Source organism: Mobula hypostoma, chromosome 5 (genome assembly GCF_963921235.1).
Source record: "Mobula hypostoma chromosome 5, sMobHyp1.1, whole genome shotgun sequence".
NCBI classification, from domain to species: Eukaryota; Metazoa; Chordata; class Chondrichthyes; order Myliobatiformes; family Myliobatidae; genus Mobula; species Mobula hypostoma.
The window spans coordinates 91,405,818-91,425,106 of record NC_086101.1 but is presented as its reverse complement, the minus strand read 5'-3'; the positions used below and the strand labels follow the sequence as shown (position 1 = coordinate 91,425,106).

The window sequence follows — 19,289 nt, the reverse complement described above, 5'->3', positions numbered from 1 at the left end:
GGAAGAAAATGGTTGAGAAGGTTCAAGATGATTTAGGATTAGGCATGATTTTAATGTGATTTTTTCCACAAGTTTAAAAAAAGTTTTACGAATGATTTTAATACTTTGGGGAATGTTTCCTTGCATGAGAAACATTTAGCTCTTAACAGCAAACTAATGCGGGGAACTGGCTTTGCTGGCATTTTAAGTTAAATTGTTTTAGCACCTTTCTGGCTCATGATTCACTCTGGCTCTCCAAACCCCACCATCCCGAAAGAGCGTCCTATCACAATGCAAAGCCATTTGAATACAAGATGCATTCTCCTACAGATCACAGATGCAAGCCTCCTACAGCCAGTTCACATGATGTGATGTGAGTAACGAGTTCAGATTTAGCTGGTGATTGATGGCAAATTTAGGCAATGCATGACTAAGGACAACCTTGTCCCATATCTAACAGTAAAGGCAAATCTCTGCTCAATACAAGCATATTTCCAGTAATTAGAAAAGCTCATGTTGAATAGAGTTCCTCATTAAGCATCAATATTCGGCTACTGTATAATTATTTAAAGGCATCTGTTAGTCTTGCGAGACCATAGATCTGCGCCTGGAAAGTCCTCACTCTCCAGGGCGCAGGCCTGGGCAAAGTTGTGTGGAAGACTGGCAGTTGCCCATGCTACAAGTCTCCTCTCTCCACAACATAGAAACATAGAAACATAGAAAATAGGTGCAGGAGTAGGCCATTCGGCCCTTCGAGCCTGCACCGCCATTTATTATGATCATGGCTGATCATCCAACTCAGAACCCAGCCTTCCCTCCATACCCCCTGACCCCTGTAGCCACAAGGGCCATATCTAACTCCCTCTTAAACATAGCCAATGAACTGGCCTCAACAGTTTGCTGTGGCAGAGAATTCCACAGATTCACCACTCTCTGTGTGAAGAAGTTTTTCCTAATCTCGGTCCTAAAAGGCTTCCCCTCTATCCTCAAACTGTGACCCCTCGTTCTGGACTTCCCCAACATCGGGAACAATCTTCCCGCATCTAGCCTGTCCAATCCCTTTAGGATCTTATACGTTTCAATCAGATCCCCCCTCAATCTTCTAAATTCCAACGAGTACAAGCCCAGTTCATCCAGTCTTTCTTCATATGAAAGACCTGCCATCCCAGGAATCAATCTGGTGAACCTTCTTTGTACTCCCTCTATGGCAAAGATGTCTTTCCTCAGATTAGGGGACCAAAACTGCACACAATACTCCAGGTGTGGTCTCACCAAGGCCTTGTACAACTGCAGTAGTACCTCCCTGCTCCTGTACTCGAATCCTCTCGCTATAAATGCCAGCATACCGTTCGCCTTTTTCACCGCCTGCTGTACCTGCATGCCCACTTTCAATGACTGGTGTATAATGACACCCAGGTCTCGTTGCACCTCCCCTTTTCCTAATCGGCCACCATTCAGATAATAATCTGTTTTCCTATTTTTGCCACCAAAGTGGATAACTTCACATTTATCCACATTAAATTGCATCTGCCATGAGTTTGCCCACTCACCCAACCTATCCAAGTCACCCTGCATCCTCTTAGCATCCTCCTCACTGCTAGCACTGCCACCCAGCTTGGTGTCATCCGCAAACTTGGAGATGCTGCATTTAATTCCCTCATCCAAGTCATTAATATATATTGCAAACAACTGGGGTCCCAGCACTGAGCCTTGCGGTACCCCACTAGTCACCGCCTGCCATTCTGAAAAGGTCCCATTTATTCCCACTCTTTGCTTCCTGTCTGCTAACCAATTCTCCACCCACACCAATACCTTACCCCCAATACCGTGTGCTTTAAGTTTGCACACTAATCTCCTGTGTGGGACCTTGTCAAAAGCCTTTTGAAAATCCAAATATACCACATCCACTGGTTCTCCCCTATCCACTCTACTAGTTACATCCTCAAAAAATTCTATGAGATTCGTCAGACATGATTTTCCTTTCACAAATCCATGCTGACTTTGTCCGATCATTTCACCGCTTTCCAAATGTGCTGTTATCACATCCTTGATAACTGACTCCAGCAGTTTCCCCACCACCGACGTTAGGCTAACCGGCCTATAATTCCCCGGTTTCTCTCTCCCTCCTTTTTTAAAAAGTGGGGTTACATTAGCCACCCTCCAATCCTCAGGAACTAGTCCAGAATCTAACGAGTTTTGAAAAATTATCACTAATGCATCCAGTATATCTTGGGCTACTTCCTTAAGCACTCTGGGATGCAGACCATCTGGCCCTGGGGATTTATCTGCCTTCAATCCCTTCAATTTACCTAACACCACTTCCCTACTAACATGTATTTCACTCAGTTCCTCCATCTCACTGGACCCTCTGTCCCTTACTATTTCTGGAAGATTATTTATGTCCTCCTTAGTGAAGACAGAACCAAAGTAATTATTCAATTGGTCTGTCATGTCCTTGCTCCCCATAATCAATTCACCTGTTTCTGTCTGAAGGGGACCTACATTTGTCTTTATCAGTCTTTTCCTTTTTACGTATCTATAAAAGCTTTTACAGACCGATGTTGTCCAAGGACCGATACAGCTTGGCACCAGTGTCGGCGCAGAGCACTATGTGGTTAAGTGCCTTGCTCAAAGACACAACACGTTGGCTGGGGCTCGAACTTTCGACCTTCCGATCGCTAGTTGAATGCCTTAACTACTTGGCCACGTGTCCACATGTATGTGCTACTGTATAGCACATGCCTGAAATGGTAGCTCTGACTGAAATAATACTATTTCGTTTTAAAACTACTACCATATTTTCATAAATTTAAATTGATTTAACATTATAAACCATGTGGAAGCTCAAATTTTGGCGCATTGTCTATCCCCGAGCACAGTAACTTGTCAGGACACATTGCAGTCACTGACTCGTACAGATTGGAATGATTTTTGTCAGTACTCAGTTCGGATACTGTAGGGAATACAGAATGGGAACAACATTTTCCATATTGAAGATGATTGCTTGACATCAGATTTGCTTTCCTTCAAATGTTCACTGCTCATTGGCAATTTTATGAAAGAATAAAAATGCCTGTTGTAGAGAAAATAATCATTCAGTAACAATTTTTCAAATCACGCTGCTGTTTAACCAATCAAGATATTTCTCATTTTAGAGGACAAATTTATAAGGCATTGATCAGACCACACTTAGAGTATTGTGAGCAGTTTTGGGCCCCTTATCAAAGAATGGATATGCTGGCATTGGAGAGGGTCCAGAGGAAGTTTACAAGAATGATCCTGGGAATGAAAGGGTTAATGTATGAGGAGCATTTGATGGCTCTGGACCTCTGGAGTTCAGAAGAATGAAGGGGGAATCTCATTGAAACCTATCCAATGTTGAAAGGGATATACAGAGTGTTTCCAGTAGTGTGGGAGTCTTGGACCTGAGGGCACAGCCTAAGGATACAAGGAATCCCTTTAGAGCAGAAATGAGGAGGGATTTATTTTGCCAGAGGGTGGAGAATCTGTGGAATTTATTTTGCCACAGATGGATGTCAAGGCCAAGTCATTGGGTATATTTAAAGCAGAAGTTGATAGGTTCTTGATTAGTTTGTGTGTCAAAGGTTACGGGGTGAAAGCAGGAGAATGGGGTTGAGAGGGATAATAAATCAGGTTTGATGGAATGGTGGAGCAGACTCAATGGGACTGCTCCTTCTGCCAAGGTACCTTTTAATTTAAATCAATGAGTTTTGAGTTTATGGAGATAAAAAGGCTTCTTCTGAAGGGGAATGAGAGAGTAAACACTGATTAGTGGCTTTGAAAAGGATTTGGTTGTGAATAGTGTACCATCTCTGGGTATGCGGTCACACATTTATGAACAGTTTCTTTACTAAGAATGGCCAGCTGGTGGCATAGTGGCATCAGCGCCGGACTTCGGCACGAAGGTTCTCGAGTTTGAATCCAGCCGGCTCCCTTGCACACTTTCCATCCATGCTGGGTTGAGCGTCAAGCTAGCAACTCGGCCTTGTAAAAAATAAGAAAGCCTGCTAAAAAAACGCCGTCATGACGGCGTCCTGATGACTCCACTCGGAGTTAAGGGCTTTCTTCTTCTTCTTCTTCTTCACTAAGAATATTTTAATCTCCATTTTAAATGGTTGTCAGGCTGAGATTATAGATTTCAGCATGCTAGGGAGATGAAAGGTAATAGTGATGAATGCAGGGAAGTACATTTGAGACATACCATTATCGTGTTTATGAATGACAGAGAAAGCTTGACAGCTGGGATCCTGTGATCATGTCATTTACTTCCATGTTAGTTTGAAATATAATAGTGAAAGCTGACAGGTTGTGAATAAAATCCCAATTGCTTACTTGCCCTTTATTGAAGGGCACAGGTTATCTATACCTACCTTGATTTTCTGATGGTTTAGCAAATATTGGGTTGTGCCTCAAGGACTAGTCTGCTAGTGAAAGGATTGCCCAGTGAGGAATGGTCCAAAATCAGTCTGAGGTCATACACAGGATAAGAGGCAATATACTTACTGAAGTTCTCTTGAAATAGGGTGGTTAATTACGAATGGGATTCTCTTAGACACAACTATAAATGAGTAGATCATCTGTTCAGAGTACTAAATGAGATAACAATTTGCCAGGATGTCAGATAAGCTCTCTAGCTCTTCAAGAAATACCATATGACCCTTCGTTTCCCTGAGGATAGATGAAGTGTCAAACTAGGTTATATACACCAATCTTTAGAAAAGAGATAGAACTTAGAAGTTATCATTGCCACTGAGCTAAGTCTAATCTGATTTTAAATGGGAGATAAATTTGAACATTTCTGCTGTTCTGAATATGATCAGGATGATAATGTGATAAATTGGATCAGCAGATTTGCGGATGACACCAAAACTGGGGGCATAGTGAACAGCAAGGAGGGCTATCAAAGCTTGCAATGGATCTGGACCAGCTAGAAACATGGGCTGTAAATGGCAGATGGGATTTAATGCAAACAATGGTATTGCTTTGGGAGGGCAAACCAGGGTAGGACATGCACATTGAGTGGTAGGTCACTGAAGAATGCAGTGGAACGGAGGAATTGGGGAATACAAATCCAAGATTCCTTGTAGGTGGTGTCACAGCTAGATGTACTTAAGGAAGTTAGCTTCACAGCTTTAATTGTGAGTTCCTAAGCTCTGTGTCTCTAAAAAGACACAGACGGGGTACAGGTGTCCCCCGTTTTTGAACGTTCGCTTTACGAAACCTCACTGTTACGAAAGACCTACATTAGTACCCTGTTTTTCCTAACAAAAGGTGTTTTCACTGTTACGAAAAAAGCAGCGCGCGAAAAAAATCAGCGCGCGATAAAAGGCAGCGATGCAGTCGCTGTCCCCCGGATTCGGAATGGCATTCTCGCTGGCATTGCTTAAACACGTGTCTGTGAGCAGCCGTTTGCAAGTTGAGTTTTATGGTATTGGAAAAGCCTGAAAGAGCTCGTAAGGGTGTTACTCTTAGTGTAAAACTAGACATAATTAAGCGTTTCGATCATGGTGAACGAAGTACGGACAAAGTGAGTTCGGCTTGTGGAAGTTGAGGAAGATGATGTTGAAGAGGTTTTGGCATCCCATGACCAAGAACTGATAGATGAAGAGCTGATGCTATTAACATAGAAACATAGAAACATAGAAAATAGGTGCAGGAGTAGGCCATTCGGCCCTTCGAGCCTGCACCGCCATTTATTATGATCATGGCTGATCATCCAACTCAGAACCCTGCGCCAGCCTTCCCTCCATACCCCCTGATCCCCGTAGCCACAAGGGCCATATCTAACTCCCTCTTAAATACAGACAATGAAACGGCCTCAACTGTTTCCTGTGGCAGAGAATTCCATAGATTCACCACTCTCTGTGTGAAGAAGTTTTTCCTAATCTCAGTCCTAAAAGGCTTCCCCTTTATCCTCAAACTGTGACCCCTCGTTCTGGACTTCCCCAACATTGGGAACAATCTTCCTGCATCTAGCCTGTCCAATCCCTTTAGGATTTTATACGTTTCAATCAGATCCCCCCTCAATCTTCTAAATTCCAACGAGTTCAAGCCCAGTTCATCCAGTCTTTCTTCATATGAAAGTCCTGCCATCCTAGGAATCAATCTGGTGAACCTTCTTTGTACTCCCTCTATGGCAAGGATGTCTTTCCTCAGATTAGGGGACCAAAACTGCACACAATACTCCAGGTATGGTCTCACCAAGGCCTTGTACAACTGCAGTAGTACCTCCCTGCTCCTGTACTCGAATCCTCTCGCTATAAATGCCAGCATACCATTCGCCGTTTTCACTGCCTGCTGTACCTGCATGCCCACTTTCAATGACTGGTGTATAATGACACTCAGGTCTCATTGCACCTCCCCTTTTCCTAATCGGCCACCATTCAGATAATAATCTGTTTTCCTATTTTTGCCACCAAAGTGGATAACTTCACATTTATCCACATTAAATTGCATCTGCCATGAATTTGCCCACTCACCCAACCTATCCAAGTCACCCTGCATCCTCTTAGCATCCTCCTCACAGCTAACACTGCCGCCCAGCTTCGTGTCATCCGCAAACTTGGAGATGCTGCACTTAATTCCCTCATCCAAGTCATTAATATATATTGTAAACAACTGGGGTCCCAGCACTGAGCCTTGCGGTACCCCACTAGTCACTGCCTGCCATTCTGAAAAGGTCCCATTTATTCCCACTCTTTGCTTCCTGTCTGCTAACCAATTCTCTATCCACATCAATACTTTACCCCCAATACCGTGTGCTTTAAGTTTGCACACTAATCTCTTGTGTGGGACCTTGTCAAAAGCCTTTTGAAAATCCAAATATACTACATCCACTGGTTCTCCCCTATCCACTCTACTAGTTACATCCTCAAAAAATTCTATGAGATTCGTCAGACATGATTTTCCTTTCACAAATCCATGCTGACTTTGTCCGATGATTTCACTGCTTTCCAAATGTGCTGTTATCACATCTTTGATAACTGACTCCAGCCGTTTCCCCACCACCGACGTTAGGCTAACCGGTCTATAATTCCCCGGTTTCTCTCTCCCTCCTTTTTTAAAAAGTGGGGTTACATTAGCCACCTTCCAATCCTCAGGAACTAGTCCAGAATCTAATGAGTTTTGAAAAATTATCACTAATGCATCCACCATTTCTTGGGCTACTTCCTTAAGCACTCTGGGATGCAGACCATCTGGCCCTGGGGATTTATCTGCCTTTAATCCCTTCAATTTACCTAACACCACTTCCCTACTAAAATGTATTTCGCTCAGTTCCTCCATCTCACTGGACCCTCTGTCCCCTACTATTTCTGGAAGATTATTTATGTCCTCCTTAGTGAAGACAGAACCAAAGTAATTATTCAATTGGTCTGCCATGTCCTTGCTTCCCATAATCAATTCACCTGTTTCTGTCTGAAGGGGACCTACATTTGTCTTTACCAGTCTTTTCCTTTTTACATATCTATAAAAGCTTTTACAGTCAGTTTTTATGTTCCCTGCCAGTTTTCTCTCATAATCGTTTTTCCCTTTCCTAATTAAGCCCTTTGTCCTCCTTTGCTGAACTCTGAATTTCTCCCAGTCCTCAGGCGAGCCACTTTCTCTGGCTAATTTGTATGCTTCTTCTTTGGAATTGATACTATCCCTAATTTCACTTGTCAGCCACGGGTGCACTACCTTCCTTGATTTATTCTTTTGCCAAACTGGGATGAACAATTGTTGTAGTTCATCCATGCAATCTTTAAATGCTTGCCATTGCATATCCATCGTCAATCCTTTAAGTGTCATTTGCCAGTCTATCTTAGCTAATTCACGACTCATACCTTCAAAGTTACCCCTCTTTAAGTTCAGAACCTTTGTTTCTCAATTAACTATGTCACTCTCCATCTTAATGAAGAATTCCACCATTTTATGGTCACTCTTACCCAAGGGGCTTCTCACGACAAGATTGCTAATTAACCCTTCCTCATTGCTCAAAAGCCAGTCTAGAATAGCCTGCTCTCTAGTTGGTTCCTCGACATGTTGGTTCAAAAAAACCATCCCGCATACATTCCAAGAAATCCTCTTCCTCAGCACCTTTACCAATTTGGTTCACCCAATCTACATGTAGATTGAAGTCACCCATTATAACTGCTGTTCCTTTATTGCACACATTTCTATTTTCCTGTTTAATACCATCTCCGACCTCACTACTACTGTTAGGTGGCCTGTACACAACTCCCACCAGCGTTTTCTGCCCCTTAGTGTTATGCAGCTCTGCCCATATCGATTCCACATCTTCCCGGCTTATGTCCTTCCTTTCTATTGCGTTAATCTCATCTTTAACCAGCAACGCTACTCCACCTCCTTTTCTTTCATGTCTATCCCTCCTGAATATTGAATATCCCTGAACGTTGAGCTCCCATCCTTGGTCACCCTGGAGCCATGTCTCTGTGATCCCAACTGTATCATATTCATTAATAACAATCTGCACTTTCAATTCATCCACCTTGTTACGAATGCTCTTTGCATTGACACACAAAGCCTTCAGGTGCTCTTTTACAACTCTCTTAGCCCTTATACAATTATGTTGAAAAGTGGCCCTTTTTGATGCTTGCCCTGGATTTGTCGGCCTGCCACTTTTACTTTTCTCCTTACTACTTTTTGCTTCTACCCTCACTTTACACCCCTCTGTCTCTCTGCACTGGTTCCCATCCCCCTGTTGTGAACTAACCTCCTCTCGCCTAGCCTCTTTAATTTGATTCCCGCCCCCCAACCATTCTAGTTTAAAGACACCTCAGTCGCCCTCGCCAGGATATTGGTCCCCCTGGGATTCAAGTGTAACCCGTCCTTTTTGTACAGGTCACGCCTGCACCAAAAGAGGTCCCAATGATCCAAAAACTTGAATCCCTGCCCCCTGCTCCAATCCCTCAGCCAAGCATTTATCCTCCACCTCATCGCATTCCTACTCTCACTGTCGTGTGGCACAGGCAGTAATCCCGAGATTACTACCTTTGCAGTCCTTTTTCTCAACTCCCTTCCGAGCTCCCTATATTCTCCTTTCAGGACCTCTTCCCTTTTCCTACCTATGTCATTGGTACCTATATGTACCATGACCTCTGGCTCCTCACCCTCCCACTTCAGGATATCTTGAACACGATCAGAAATATCCCGGACCCTGGCACCAGGGAGGCAAACTACCATCCGAGTCTCTGGACTGCGTCCACAGAATCGCCTATCTGACCCCCTTACTATCGAGTCCCCTATCACAACTGCCCTCCTCTTCCTTTCCCTACCCTTCTGAGCTACAGGGCCGGACTCTGTGCCGGAGGCACGGCCACTGTCGCTTCCCCCGGGTAAGCTGTCCCCCTCAACAGTACTCAAACAGGAGTACCTATTGTTATTGGAAGAGGAAAGGATAACAATCGAAACCGAATGAGTAATAATAAAGTACGATTTTAATTTTGAAAGGGTACGTCGGTTTAGGGGATATTTGCAGGATGGTTTGAGTGCTTACAAAGAACTGTATGATAGAAAAATGCGCGAGGCTCAGCAGTCAAGCAAGCCTTCCACATCAGCCACAGCAGACGACAAACCTCGACCTTCGACATCAAGGCGAGCAGAGATAGGAGGAGAAGAGCTGCCTCCCTGATTGGTGATGAGATGACACCCCAGTGCTCCACCACCCCAACACCCAAGCCGCGGACAGATACCGATTCGCAGAGAATGCAGCGGTAGCCGGGAGACACACAGCACATCTTTAAGAAAAAAGCCAAAATAAACATGCTAATTAATTAGATGCCGCCCGACATGTAATTGTCGGCCCAGATCAGAGGTGATGCAATCGGCACTGATCTGGGCCGATATTTACGTGCCGGGTGGCACCTAATTAATTAACATGTTTATTTCAGCTTTTTTCTTAAAGATATGCTGGATGCGTCCTGGCTATCGTTGTACCACTACATGCTTTGCGGCAATGTATCGCTTGGTGGCCTGGAGGGTGGGGGCCACTGCACCACCCAAACTCCGACAAGTCTAACACACCATCAACAGTGTGCTCCGTGCTATCCCAATTCCGGTGAGTGATACTACACTGTACATACATTATTTCTACTTTATATAGGCTGTGTATTTTTAGGGGTTATTTGGTATGATTTGGCAGCTTCATAGCTTAAAGGTTACTGGAGAGAGCTTGCCCGTGTTTTTGCTGACGGCACTTGTGTGAGATTTTCGCTATGGAGAACAGTTTAGGCAATGATTGTGGAAAAATATTTCTACTTTATATAAGCTGTGCATTTATTATATCATTCCTGCTTTTGCTATATGTTACTGTTATTTTAGGTTTTATGTGTTATTTGGCATGATTTGGTAGGTTATTTTTGGGTCTGCGAACACTCACAAAATTTTCCCATTTAAATAAATGGTAATTGCTTCTTCGCTTTACGACATTCTGGCTTACGAATCGTTTCATAGGAACGCTCTACCTTCGGATGGCAGGGGAAACTTGTACCTGGCAAAGTACTAAAGATCTCTTGCTGATCAACTGCCTGGAATGTACACTGAGATCTTTAATCTGTTGCTTTGGTAATCGGAGGTACTCACTTGCTTCAAGCAGACTTCAATTAGACTGTTGCCTTAGAAGAACGTAGAAGCCTGCCTCAATGACTATGGTTGAATAGCACTTATAACCACAGTGATGAAGTGTTTTGAGAGGCTGGATGATGAAACATATCAACTCCTGCCTGAGAAGCAATTTGGATCCACTCCAATTTGCCTGCCAGTGCAACACTCAACCTTGGAACATCTGGACAGCAAAGGTGTATACGTCAGGATGCTCTTTATAGACTACAGCTCAGCATTCAATACCATCATCACCTAAAGTTAATCAATAAGGTCCCATACCTTGGCCTCAATACCTCCTTATGCAATTGGATCAATTTCCTCACTTGCAGAATACAGTTTGGATTGGCAGCAACATCTCCTCACGATCTCCATCAGCACAGGTACACTACAAGGTTGTGTGCTGAGCCCCCAGCTCTACTCGCTTTACACTTATGACTGTGTGGGTAAGCACAGTTCCAATGCCAGATTCAAATTTGTGGATGAATCAGCATATAGGAGGGAAATTGAAATTCTGGCTGTGTAGTGTCATAACAATACCTCGTACTCAATGTCAGCAAGGCCAAGGAGATGGTTATTGACCTCAGGAGAAGGAAACACATGTTGATATTAGGGGAATACTCTTCATTTGGATACCCATCCATTCCATGTAATTAGAAATGAAAGCAAGCAAGTTGATTGATTTGCATCCAAAAGTAAATTGTAGATTTACTTTTGCTTTCACAAGTGGTTAACTTGGCAGCCTTTTAAGTTCACATGAGTGAAACTTAAAATTCTTAAACACGAGGAAATCTGCAGATGCTGGAATTTCAAGCCACACAGATAAAAATTGTTGGTGAATGCAGCAGGCCAGCCAGCATCTATTGGAAGAGGTACAGTCGATGTTTCGGGCTGAGACCTTTCGTCATGACCAACTGAAAGAAGAGATAGTAAGAGATTTGAAAGTGTGAGGGGGAGGGGGAGATCCAAAATGATAGAAGAAGGCAGGAGAGGGAGGGATGGAGCCAAGAGCTGGACAGTTGATTGGCAAAAAGGATATGAGAGGATCATGGGACTTCCTCCTTTCATCTGATGCAATATCACATGATAAAAGAAAGAAAACGGAAGTGCAGTACACCACACCCTTCAGCAGAAATTGCGTTGACTTATGGAAGTTTCATATAAAAGTGGTTCTGCTGATTCCCTTGTCTCCAAAGGTAGTTGGGCAAAGATCAAAAATAAGAATTCTTTTTCTTCTTTTCCAATGCTTTTTGTTGATTTCTATATTGAAGAATACAGAGTCCAAGAGAATACATATTATAAAACAAAAGAAAAAATATAATAATACCAGATACAGTATATTGAATCACATTCACAAACTCCTTACTCTATATTCATATCGATTAGGTTAATTTGTGTATTAGAATATAAACAATTTTATTAAAAAACAGATCTACACCCACTACCAAAGTCGAAGCTGTTAGGGAAAAAAAGAAAAAAAACTTATCGGATAATAAAATATACTATTAACCAACTTCTGTACTTGAATAAGAAGTCAAAGATTATGAAAATAATTTAAAAACGGCCCCCACAGATTTTGGAAACCTTGGTTAGATTCAGAAATTGAACAACGGATCTTTTCTAAATTTCGGCATGCCATAACATCCTGTAACTACTGAGCATGATTAGGCGGAACAGCATCCCTCCATTTAAACAAAAGCGCCCTCCTAGCCATAAGAGAGATTAAAGCCAGAATGTGCAGATCAGATGTCTTCAAAATGATATCTTTCCTTTCAACAATACCAAATAGGGTAGTCAAAGGATTAGGCTTAAAATTTACTTTAAAGAGTACGGAAAAAGTTTGGAATACTTCCTTCCAATATTTTCCAAGACTTGGGCACGTCCAAAACATATGAATAAGTGAAGCTTCTCCATTGTTACACCTATCACAGTGGGGAGATATATCCCTATAAAAACAAGATAACTTATCCTTGGTCATATAAGTCCTATTAACCACTTTAAATTGTAGGAGGGAATGATGAGCACAAAACGATGAAGTATTAACCAATTTAAAAATCTCATTCCAAGTTTCTTCAGAAATTGAGGTCTGTAAATCTTGTTCCCAAAGATTTTTAATTTTGTCTAAAGAATCATTTCTCATTCCCAACAACATATCATAAATATTGGACATTGAACCATTATAGAATGATTTCATATGAAGAATTTCATCTAATACGTCCTTATCAGGATTAATAGGAAATGTAAATAACTGAGATTGTAGAAAATCTCTAATTTGTAAGTACCGAAAAAAATGGGTTTTTGGTAAACTATATTCAGTTAACAATTGTTCAAGAAAAGAAAGACTTCCTCCCACAAACAGATCCCGGAAAATGTAATGCCTAATCTTTCCCATTCTTAAAAACTACATTAGTCATAGAAGGCTTAAAGAGTAATTTAAATATATGGGACTAGAAAGGGAGAATCTCAATAAACCAAAGTGTTTTCTAAATTGTATTCAAATCCTCAAAGTATGTTTGACTACCACATTTTCAGTTATCGAGGACGTTTATTTTTCCATATGTAGGAGGCTAAAATAGAGTCCTGCGAGTCAAAAAAGGATTTAGGGATAAAAACGGGTAACGCCTGAAAGAGGTATATAAATTTAGGTAAAACGTTCATTTTAATAGAATTAATTTGACCAATCAATGATAACGAAAGGGGCGACCAATTTGATAATAAGTAAGTATTGACTAATATAGACCCTCTTTTCAGTTCTGGGTTGACTTTGTTTTCTTTAGATGTCTTTTTCATGACCTAGTAGCATTCTGTTTGTTCTAAAGCTTTTGATCATTCCAGTGCATGCCATGCTTTTTAACCCTTTATTAATCCCATTTTGATTCTGATATTTTATTGCTTGTTTTTCTTCCTTCCTTGTAGGATAAATATAGCATTTACATTTCCTTGGAGATTATACCACTATTTGCAAATGCTTCCTTGTTTTGCATATGTATCCAGTAAATCTGATTTTATAATTCAAGTGTAATAGTTTGCTTACATTTGCATTAGTTAACCTTCCTGCAAGAAAGTCACATTCAATTCCTTGCTTATTCCTGTCTTATCTCTCTGGAGAATTTAAAGTCGGTGTTCTTGGTTCGTTGAACCATTCAGTTCCTTGTACAGGATTCATCACAAGCACTTTTAAAGAGTGTGTCTTAAGGAATTTATAAATATATAATAGTCAGAATCTTGGTCATCAGCAGACCTATTAGAATCTGAAAAGTAGAAAAAAAAACTAAATACTTTCTTTACTACAAATGAAAATTTGTTTTTCTAGTGTCTTCTAGTTTTAATTTAATTCAAATTGTTTTGATTGAAATCAAATATTAAAAGTAGATGTTACACTTCTTTAATTAGTGCATTTTGATAAGGCTTTGACCTCTAATCTATCAAAAAAGATTAGACAATGTATTTAATCTGATATTATTTGGGATTAGTTATTGGCATGGTAGTATGTTGCTATTACAGTGTCAGTGATTGGTGATTGGAGTTCAGTTCCTGCTGTTCTCTGTAAGGAGTTTGTGCATTCTCCCTGTGACTGTCTGGGTTTTCTCCTATATTTTAAAAGCTTATGGGTTAGGGTTAGTAAGTTGTGTGCATGCTATATTGGCGCTGAAAGTGTGTCAACACTTGTGCTGCCTCCAGAATGTCCTTGATGCAAACGACACACTTCGCTGTATGTTTCGGTGTTTCAAATTACAAGTGACAAACACAGCTAATCTGGTTATCTTTAGTAGGCCTCCCGGTCAGTCCCATATTTCCATTTAAGATCAGTGGATTTTACAAACTGCCTGTCACCTTCTAGCTTCTGTCACTATTTTGAGTCTCCTCTCCTCCATCTGTGTGGCACCCCTTCTCATCTCAGTACACCTATCACTTGCTAGCTCTTTTCCCATCACCTGATGAAGGACCTGGACCTGAAGCAATGATTATCCATTTCCCTTCACAAATGCTGCCTGACCTGCAATGTTCCTCCAATACCCTCGTGTGTTGATGCCTATCCTGCATTATGCTTAATACAGAAGTTAAAAAAAAAATTCCCTGAATAAATGCTGGGAAAAGATAGCAAAATCCATTTCTGCTGTTGGGCTCTATGTAAAATCCTGTAGCAGTGTGCATTGAAACACCTGTTGCCAATGAATGGTGATGTCTAACTTTGACCAGCCCTATATAGAGGTCCTTGACTTGAAGAAATACTCACAATTCTCTTTGGAACAGCTAGCATTTACCAACTAAATCAGGGTCAATGATGGAGTTGCTGACAGATCAGAGTAATCTGTCTCTTCGATTAGTCAAAATGCAAGCACAAAGGCCATGATTCGAGGAAATCTATAACGCAGGAGAGTTTTGAGAACCGTAGTCAAGTTCTGATGAGTCTCCCCAGGCATGCGACACTTACCACACACTAGTCTCAAATTATTCAGGTACTCTATCAAAAGAATTTACTTTTTGAAAGAGATTTATAATTGAGAAAATCATTTCTAATTGTCTCTATCTTGGGAGCTTGATCCAAAGATTGACAACTGGGTCAATGCAGATGAAGGCTTTGGCAGTGGTTGAACCATCATGGTCAATATCATGTAGTTGAATTAAGATTCTAACAACAATAATAATAATATTATGTCTGAACAATTCTCCCATGTAGGAATGTAACAAGATTTTATGCCATTGTTCTTCATCGTGCAATCTCTCTGCTTGATCATTTATCTGTCACGGTCCAGATCGGAGTCCCTTTAAATTTACCTTGTTTATGTTACAATCCGGACCGTTGATTCCATGTTTTCTCATGTCCCTTGACTTTGGTGATTATAGGCAATTAATGCTCAGCTGAACCGATAGTTTATAGTCTCCGGCTTTCAGCTATTCGGCACGGGAGCGTCTGCAAAGTCATCTAAGGTACGGTGTGCCGATATCATCTGGCCAGAGCAAGCCTACTCTCTGCCAAAGCGAGTGCCAGTAATTCGCCTTTTCCTCACTGGGGCAACTCTATTCAGTTACCTCGCCAAACGAGCCTGCAAAGTTTCCTCACCGAGGTGGGTCCGTCAGTTAACCCGCCGGAGGGAATCAAGAACCGCTGTCTACTGTTCCCGGGTCGAGTTGAGAGCTCGCCACTACCCGGAGGCTCCCAGTCAAGTCCTGGCTCCGGCAGCATTCTAGCACCGAGTCAAGTCCTGGCCCTGGCGGCATTCAAGCACCGAGTCAAGTCCCGGCCCTGGCGGCATTCTAGCACCGAGTCAAGTCCTGGCCCTGGCGGCATTCTAGCACCAAGTCAAGTCCTGGCCCTGGCGGCATTCCAGCACCAAGTCAAGTTCTCGCTCTGGCAGTATTCCAGCACCAAATCAAGTCCTGGCCCTGGCGGCATTCTAGCACCAAGTCAAGTCCTCGCCCTGGCAGCATTCAAGCACCAATTCAAGTACTGGCTCTGGCGGCATTCTAGCACCAAGTCAAGTCCTGTCCCTGGTGGCATTCTAGCACCAAGTCAAGTCCTGGCCCTGGTGGCATTCTAGCACCAATTCAAGTCCTGGCTCTGGCAGCATCCAAGCACCAATTCAAGTCCTTTCCCTGGCGGCTTCCCAGTTGTGAGTCAAGTCCTGGCCCTGGTGGTCTGTGATTCCTGTCCTACCCTCTTGTCTGAATCTCTTCTCTGCCCCTCTCGCCTCTAGCCCTCGTCTGCAGTCCCTGCCTGCACTTCGGTCTAGTTTCATCGCCGGAGCTAGATAGGTACTTTCTGGTGTTCATTTGTGTTGGTCTTGTCTTGTCTGGTCCTCACCTCTGTGGGGTAAGTCAGGCCGTCTTGCTGTTGCCCCGCGGAGGGTCATGAGTCCTGGCCCTATGTCCTGTACCCATGGAGGGGTCCCGACTCTGTTTTCTGTGTATGTGTCCATGGTTCCATGTACCTGCTCTCCCGAGACCGAGGCTCTGTGTTCCCATGTTCCTCCTCCCCCTAGCCCATGTCATGTCCATGCCTGGTTCTGGGGTCTGAGCCTGAGACAAGACCCAGGTACTGGGTCTTTGGCCAGTCTCGGGCTCGGAGTCCATACCCTAGCCTCTTCATGTCTCCTCTAGTTCTGGGAGCCGATTCCGAGTCCTAGCCCAGACCCTTGGTCCCAACCTAGTCGTAGTCCTCAGTCCTTGTCCAGTTCGTTACTCCTGCTTCTGCCTAGCTCTCCTGATATCGAACAATAAACTAAATTTAATTAACCTCACAAGATGTGTCTTGCATTTGGGTCCACCCTTGCTCCCTATGCTCCCGCCATTGTGACATTATCAGGATATCAGGTTTGAAATTGGAAATCCAGAATTCTTTGAGAAGTGACTGGAGATTGGATGTCTACATAATTAATTTTGGGCAATAGTGGATGATTACTTTCTTCTTTAAAGAGGGTTTCTTTGTAAACAAGAAAACATTGGAAACTGGATAAAAGGTGGATATGCAAAAGTTGCTAATCTCTTAATGATTTCTTCCTCAGAAACTGCAGTGTTAAGCTGAAATTCTCTGGACTATGAGACTGAGAGATGAATCTGCCCTGCTGCGATGCACGTGGCAGCAAATGAGAAAATCTATGATGCTTTGGATCTTCTTTTTTCTACAAACAGCAGCTATTCTTGAAGCATCTAAAGAAGCACAGTACATCTGGAGATCAGGTAAAGCTTCAAAATGTTCATCTCTTCCGCAGTGCAATGGTTGCATCATGACTTCACTTGCACAGTTACAATTCTATAATTCAGGCAATTTGTTTACGCTGTACTGTTATACCATAGATTGAATTAGGATGAACTGTCTCCAATAGAAGTTACATTTACCCCACATTTGCAATAAGTAAGTCTTGAGAATAATTAGATTTTTAATCACATGCTGTTTAATCAAATAAGTTATCCCGTTTCATTATTTATGTCAAAATGAGTGGGTGGTAAAGAACGTACAACTTACATCTCATGCAATACAGTATGCCTATATTGACACTGCTGCCTATGCAAAATGGCATGAATTGTGATCCATACTATCACTGCTTTCTGTCCCATACAGTTACTTTTATAATAAATTTCATATCTTAACCACCTCCTCCTGTTATCGCAAATTTGTCACTGGATTTGTCTTTACCCTGCTTATCACTGGTAATATGATTATCCTTTAATTTACATTGTTCTTTTCACACGTATAAAATGTCCAAAAGCATGTCTAGAGAATTTATTACTGGATTGTAACTAGCTAAGAAAAAAACTGAAGAGTTGGGATAGGTGATTGAAAGCTTGGTTAAAAACGCAAATGATTTTAAGTAGACTCTTATAAGCAAGTTGAGAAGTGTCAGAGAGACAGTTTTTGGAGTGGTTCTCAAATGAGACCCAGAAAACTCCAAATTAGCGTCAAAGGGAAGCATTATATAGAAACAGTCGCTTTCACCCTCTGAGTCTGCTCTGATCATGACCCATTTCTCATCAGTCCTGTATTAATCCCATTTTTAATTCTCCCTACAGTCTAATCAATTTCCCTCAGACTTGTCCCCCTCACCACCACAACAGAAGCAACAGACTGTGTCCAATTAACTTAATCTGAATTCCACTTTCATACGTGGGATATAGGGAAAAAAAAGCAAATTGTTGGCAGTTGTTTCAAGGTTAGAAATGGGGTTTGTGAGAGATGTTGCTAAAGGAGCTTAGTTGAAAACCAGTAGTTTAGAATTCTTCCTCAACTCAACAGATATTTTAACTGTGCCTGAGGACTATTAAACATGGATATGTAAGTATGATTATAAACAAATTAATAAGATATGTAATGACAGAGCAACTATAGCAAGCTCTAGAAATTCTGTGAAAGAAAAGGTTGAAATGACTAAGTGATAATGAAAATTCCCAAAAATGAAAGAGCCATCAGAGAAGTAGCTTTAAATGAACAGAGCTGTGGAAACCAGAAGTATTTCTCCAATGTTCTGACAGTTTTGTGGTTTATCTAAAAAAAAATATCAGTGAAATTGCACATTTCATTTATTTTTGTAAAATGTCATGAATATTGTATGAGGAATAAACTTAAATGTTTGTCCCTATTGACCACTGGTTGTGATTTATAATTTTACTGATCTGAGGGATACCTGCTTATTGCTGGAGGAAAAATAGTGTTGCTTATAACCACTAATTTAAAACATCTATTGTAGATTTTCACTTAAGAAAATATTTTCACACTATATCATTCAATTACCTTGCAATCTGCCAAGGTAACCAATAAAACCACTTCCATCACCACAAGTGATGTGAAGATTTCTTGTTAAAGAGAAGCATGCATTACACCACAGTTCAAGTGTACAAAGCTGTGCTTAAAGTTATGTGAAATTATTATTAACCTGAAATGAAGAGAAGGATTGGCCAATGAGTCATCAAATGAGATATGCCATGGATGTTCTGCAGAAAACTTGATGGATGAAGAATTATAGATTAATGAATATGTATTAAAGGACAGAATAGAGCTATGAATATGCTTTTATCATGAAAGCTTACTCTCAATTTTAATGATAGAGCAATGGTCAGATAATTTGCTTCTTAAGTGAATTTTCCATCAAAGCTGGTAGGAACAATGATCATTCATTATCCATTTTTACATTATCTCTTCATTGCATGCAGGAAACTTTTCTTGAAAAATCCAGTCGAGAATTTATGACTCC

The 19,289-nt window shown here is 41.6% G+C and overlaps 1 protein-coding gene across 3 annotated transcripts in view; it reads left to right on the top strand.

The window, feature by feature from the left end:
• Positions 1-19,289, top strand: part of thsd7ba (thrombospondin, type I, domain containing 7Ba) — a 1,092,806-nt gene that overhangs the window by 85,851 nt on the left and 987,666 nt on the right. For all 3 annotated transcript variants that reach the window (XM_063047545.1, XM_063047546.1, XM_063047547.1), the window contains exon 2: positions 17,106-17,280. In XM_063047545.1, coding sequence (XP_062903615.1) covers positions 17,139-17,280 — 142 coding nt within the window. In that variant the 5' untranslated portion in view covers positions 17,106-17,138. The remainder of the gene's footprint in view (positions 1-17,105; positions 17,281-19,289) is intronic.